This window comes from Grus americana, chromosome 10 (assembly GCF_028858705.1).
Source record: "Grus americana isolate bGruAme1 chromosome 10, bGruAme1.mat, whole genome shotgun sequence".
Classification (NCBI taxonomy): domain Eukaryota; kingdom Metazoa; phylum Chordata; class Aves; order Gruiformes; family Gruidae; genus Grus; species Grus americana.
The window spans coordinates 22,698,738-22,704,737 of NC_072861.1; the positions used below are offsets into that span (position 1 = coordinate 22,698,738).

General features: G+C 47.4%; 1 protein-coding gene across 2 annotated transcripts in view; it reads left to right on the plus strand.

The window, feature by feature from the left end:
- The window catches only part of MAP2K5 (mitogen-activated protein kinase kinase 5), a 139,228-nt gene extending 133,228 nt beyond the window's left edge, over positions 1–6,000 (plus strand). For both annotated transcript variants that reach the window (XM_054836851.1, XM_054836852.1), the window contains one exon: positions 4,426–6,000. In XM_054836851.1, coding sequence (XP_054692826.1) covers positions 4,426–4,530 — 105 coding nt within the window. In that variant the 3' untranslated portion in view covers positions 4,531–6,000. The remainder of the gene's footprint in view (positions 1–4,425) is intronic.

Here is a 6,000-nt window from a genome sequence, read left to right on the forward strand (position 1 = left end):
GTGTTGTGAGTAGCTTCAGTGCAAGGATGGACTGGGTGTGAGATGTCTTCCTCTGCGGGGAGTCTCTCCATCGTAAAGGAGATTCATGGGAGAAGCGGACTGGCTTTAATATCTGGTTTTTAATTGCCCCAATGCATCTGCTCTTCCATGGCTGTGTTTTTCCCTAGTTCTCACTAGTGTCCTTGATTGTTGTTTTGTTTAAGAGGCAAAACACCTACTTCTAGGCTATCTTCCTTATAATAAGCATTTACCTTACTCTTGCACCTTTTGCACCCAAAAATACTGAAGTACTGGGCAAAGCACACTTGCACTGATTCTCACAGCACTCTCATGAGAGAGCAGGATCATTTATTCCCTTTTTAACCATGAGGCTGAGGGAGATTAAGCAGCTTTATGAAGGTCACGCTGGAAAGTATGTGACACCCTGGGGATAAACTCCAGGACTCCTGCCTTTGGGTTCCCGATCGTGCTCTCGAATTGTTTTCATAGGTAGGAACCAAGTAAAACCAGGAATATTTCAGATTGAATTTGTTCAGTAAAATGGTGAAACCCAAAGATATATGGGATGTCTGGAGTAGGAGATTAAAAAAAGAAGGTGCAGTCTTTCTTTAGTGTTGTTCCTGATGTTAGACATTCAAGACCAAAGCTAAAGATTTCTAGTAGCCAGGTGTTGGAAGGAAAAAGACGTTGTCCATATGCTCAGTGCTGCAAGCATCTGTGTACTTAAATGCATCATTTTAAGATCATCCATCTTCTCTTGGTAGCATTGAACTGTCTGCTGCCATCCTCAAAGCTTGAATGGACTCTGGTACCTCTGGATATGTTGTTCTTCCTTGGAGGACCATTTTCCAAGCAGCAAGTGGGTGTGAGTGCACACACATCTGCCTGGATGGGAAATTCAGAGCTCTCTGGCAAGCTTAAAGTTGCTGTCTACAGCTAAGAATGGCTGAAAGGAAGCAATTTGCTTAAAAAAAATTGAATATTGGGGAAGAACATCTATTTCTGTAGCAGTTGCAGAGAGCAAACTCAGAAAGGTCGATTGCAATGGCTGGTAGCAGCTGCCCACAATTTCAAAGGCCTGGAGATAAAATTAAGAGCTTGCAGCTCGAGCGTAGTGGGAAGCACTGACAAATCCAAGGAGGGGAAAGCAAGTGGTTTGAACTGCCTTTGCTTTGGAAACCTGTAATCACACGAGAGTCACCCTGCAGCCTCCAGTTTGCAGGGGTCAGGTGATCTGGTATCTGCAGACTTTGGCATCTCGGTGGTTGTTTTCTGTGGGATGTGCGTGTCCACGCGTATGTGGGCTCTCACACAAAAGGAGCGTTACGCAGAAAAACTCATGAGCTGTCTTCAGACTGCAACCGTGCCAGTTTTGTTGTACCTTCCCCCTAGTCACTGTGGTGTCTTTTAGGTTCTGTAGACTTTTGGCATGAGGTGTGGGGTTTTTTTTCCCCTCCTATTTCAAATTTGAGTTACAGACTGAGCAGGCTGAAGCTTTCCATGGGGGAAAAAGCAGGGCAGCCAGCGGGTGAGAGCCTGCAGTGCAAATGTAAGGTGTTTCCAAAGGCTGTCTGTTGTGTGCAGCCAGGAAAGAAAGAAATCCAAGAAGGAGCGGAAGTCACCAGCCTGACCTGATACTGGAGAGGAAACCCAGGAGTGCAGCGTCTCCCTGTCCAAGCTGAAATGCCGACTGTTGCTGTGATAGACATTGCGGGGCACTGGATGAACGCCGGAGAGGAAACATGCTGGGTATGACCGGTCCTGGTGCATCTTGCACACCCAGTCACCAGCACCGTGCTCTGCCTGTGGTGTAGTTCTTGCACTAGCAGATTGTAACAGACCTCTCTGCATCATGGGGTTTGCTCTCACGGTTGTGCCAGCAGCTGTTAAAATTATTCATATACTCACTGATGATCAGCAGTGAGGTTTGTTGGGAGGTGACTTGGGTATAGTTGTTTAAATTAAATTATCTCCTCTCCACCCAGGTCTGGCCCTGCTTGTAGTGCGGTTCGCAGCATGAACCTGTGCAGTCTCTTACACTCTGATGAATGGATGGGGAAAAGCTTCATTTAAGTAGTTCCAAAGTAAAATCTGTTTCATAGCTGAGAGATTAAGCCACTAAATGTCCCAACTGGTGTAGCTGTGTCTCCTACCACCTCCCAGCTCTTTATTAGCTTATAGGCAAACTTGTTTCTCCTTTTTTCCCTCTTTCGGCGTCTCTCCCTCACCTTTTTTTAACCATATCCTTTCCTCTTAATATACCTCTTGTCTCAAGTCCATGGGCTGTACCACCTCCACTCTCACTCTCTGCTCCGTGTGTGCAGGCTTGGGTCGCGATGACTTTTGCATTGCCCCTTCCTTGCGTTGCCCCTTCCTTGCATCGCCTTTCCCAAAAGCCTGGGGAGGTGCAGCGTCCCACAGATGCACGCGCAGAGAGGGAAAGCTGCTGTCCCACCAAGTCCTGGGGTTGTGGCAGGCAGGAGCTCGTGCTGCAAAGAAGCTCGAGCCCTGGGCTGTTAGGCAGCTTTCAGGGCACCTCAAGCCAGTGTGGCAAAATAAAACACTTGGGACATTTGTAGCTCTTCATGGCAAAGTCTGCGTGTTGTGTTCTCCTCGTGGTGGACCTCTTGCTCAACTAAGTGGCTCTGCCAGAGTATTCCTTCTGTCTTTCCTCTCTGAGGTTAACTGGGAAAGCAACTGAGCTGGTCCCAGTAAGATCTGAAGAAGGAGTCTCCACATCTCAGACTTCTCCCTAAAATGTTCTAGCTGAGATTTCCAGCCATCCCAAAGAGTTGAAGCAACAACATCTCATGCTTCCTCCATAATTCTTGTAGATGATGGCATTTTTTATTCCTGTGGCTCCCGTGTTTGCTGGCCCTGGCCCGCAGGGTGTTTTATTGCTCGGAGCTGATGCCATGAGGATTTATTGTGCTCTATTTAGCCCGGTGCAACTTCATTGCTCCGCTCGGTACCATCCTAACCCAGCAGACCACCAGGCTTCCCGGGCCCCGCGTCAGACCCATGCTCGCTCCCCATGTGCCGATTGCTGTCGTTCAGCGCTGTGGCTGGCGTAGGGCTGCGCGTGCCAGTAATTCCCACATGTACGTCACCCTCCCCAAAGGCTCCCCGGCAGATTTACTCTGATTACTTTCAGGCATTGTTTGTAAGAGCTATGAAGTTTAGTGTTGCAAAAACTGAGCTGCTTTTGAGTGATTTGGAGTAGGGGTTTTCATCATCTGTGATGGTTTCTCCTGGCGATTGCTTTCTTTCAGTCATTTATGTAATTGCGGTACTCGGTTTCCTGTGGATTTTTATACTTCATTTGAGATTCATCTGAAGATGGCATGTTCCCATCTCTAGGAATGTGGCCAGATTGAGACATGAGCTGCCTAAGCTGGCTGCTGAAATTGCAGTCCATATTTTTGTTTCATCCTGAGATGCTGTTCCGATTTTCCGAGGTGTCTAAGACACAGTCTTCCAGTGCCTGCAGTAGCCGTATAATTCATGGCCGAGAATATTTTATAGTATCCCTCTTTGCATCATACTTAATTCCCCCAGTAGCTTCTCATGAAGACCTGTTTCAGTTATACTTAGATGATATTTTCATTTCTGTATCAATGGATCGCTCCAAAGGACATGGACCAGCACGTATGTGCATGAACAAACCCCTCTCCTTATGGACACTGCGAGTGCTGCAGAGCCTGGCGCCTGGTCCTGCTGCATCTGCAGGCACAGAGCTCAATGACCAAGGAACAAAAGGAATTTAACACTTGCAGGGATATTGGTTTTTTCCTAGGTAATTTGTAGAACTGTCCATTTAAGGGATGCCTGTGCACAGGGTAAGGCGTAAGGTTTCCACGGATAAAAGTCAAGGACACAAATATAAGACTGCCCTTCCGCTTTTCTTTTGGCAAAGGAGAGCATTAGGTTAATACATGTGAAAGAGGTGTAGGAGGGGGCTAGTGGAGAGAGAAACTTTAAAATTAATGGATCACAGACCTTTACAAGCAGACTAGTATATTAGTGGTTTTGTCAGAGTATCTTTTTACTGAAACATCATTCAGAAGTCAAGCAGCCTGGCAGGCCATCCTAGAAAGGAGCTGGTTCAAAAGACAATGAGCTAATCAAACATTTAAAAAAAAAATTTAAAAAGTCAGTATTTTCGAGGAGTGCTAGGCTAAGGCCTCAGTAAGGAGCCTGGGTTCCCCCAGCCCTCCCTTCTCCGTACGAACAGTGTATGTGGGTAACATGGATCCAAGAGGAAGTTCACTGGTTTGAATCACTGCTTTATTGCACATTTATGATTGTAACCACAGGACGTTCCGATGTATTTTTTTCAAATTTTTTTAGAAAAACAAACCCTTTTGGGTTTTCACGGGAAGGGTTGTGTTTATCTTGGCTAACACTGCCTGTCCTGCTTTCCAGGGCCACCCATTCATCGTGCAGTACAACGATGGGAATGCAGAAGTGGTGTCCATGTGGGTGTGCAGGATGCTCGAGGAGCGGCGATCAACCCAAGGACCGCAGTGAGCTGGACTGGCTCACAGCACAGCGCAAGACAACAGCTCACCCTGGCCTAGCAGCACCAGCCCCGCGCTTCGGACTCTCAGTCTATATCTGGATCATATTTTACTAAAAATATTTTCTAGGAGCATCAACAAAATCTTTCAGGATATTTGTTGCTGCCTTTTCCTCATCACCACATTAAGGAATTTTCTTCCCACATTTCTTTTGTTGCTGAGCAATTTAATGTCCTCAGATTATCTTCAGTTAAACTGTACACAGCCTTAAAGCAAGTATTTTATATCTATATTTTTTTTTATTGAATGTATTGTATATTTCCTGGCTCCAGAGTATTTTTTAACTGTTAGCCTTTTGCTATTGTACAAATGACACACTGAGTGTTCAGAGGATTTCGTAAGGAGTTGTTGGCTGTCTTTGAGTGCAGACGTCCGCAAAATACCGGTTTTAAATGTAAAGCAAAAGCAAGCAAACGAACAAACAAAAAAAGAAGTATCTGGGCTTGCCCGTCCTGCGGGGAGGCGAGGGATTGCCCTTCCAGAGTAAGAGCATGTCAGGTAGATGAGCATCACGCTATCAAATGACCGGCGGTGCCTCTCTGCTCCGGGGTGCTTGCTGCTGTGGCTCGGGTTTTTGGGGGGGCCAAGCAAAAAAGCAACACGCTGGTGCGTGCAAAGAGCACCCTGCAACTGCTCAGGCACCGCAGGCTGGTCCGTAAGTGCAGAAGGGTTTTGCTGAGGTGGAAAGAGGTGAGGTGAAAGAGAGCAGCGCTTTCCTAAACAGGGAGCGGAGGTGCCGCTGGGTGAGCACCAGAGCTGGCAGCCCCAGCACCACTCACGGCCGAGATGGGCCGAGAAGGGAGAGCGGCCGTGGGCACGGGGAGTTTGCGAACAGCAGCAGCACAGAGGGTGTGAGGTTCTGCCCGTGCCGCACGAGGAGGCTGAGGGCCACGGCACAGGCTTGCACAGCATCCCGTGAGCTTGCGGGGGAAGAGAGCCTGCGCAGAGGGGCTCAAGCCGTGCTGTGCCACGTGCCCTCGTGGCCAGAGAGCAGGCTGCAGGGTTCTACTTGTTATCACAGCAGTTCACGGCTTGCTTGGAAGCGTCTTGCCTTTCTCAGCTCTACCTTGATCTCCTATTTTCTTACATCGGAGTCGCTGCACGATGGGTGCAGCTGGGTCAAGCAAAGGCTCCCAGGTTTGCTGTTACCATAAAGGAAAGAACAATTGCGATGTCTTTCTGTTTCTTACTCCTGCAATTTCTGTGTGCGTTTTCACAACAGGCTGACACACGTTTAATCAGTCCTTGTGTTAAGATGCTTATTAAAAAAGCACAGAAGAGAGGAGGACCATGAAAGACGGGGCTGAGTTTTAGGTTAACGAATTGAGCACTGTTGTGATGTGGGCAAGGAAAGAGGTTGGGGGTTTTGTTTGCTTGTTTTTGCATTAGAAATAAACTTTTGCTTAAAAAAAAAAAAAAA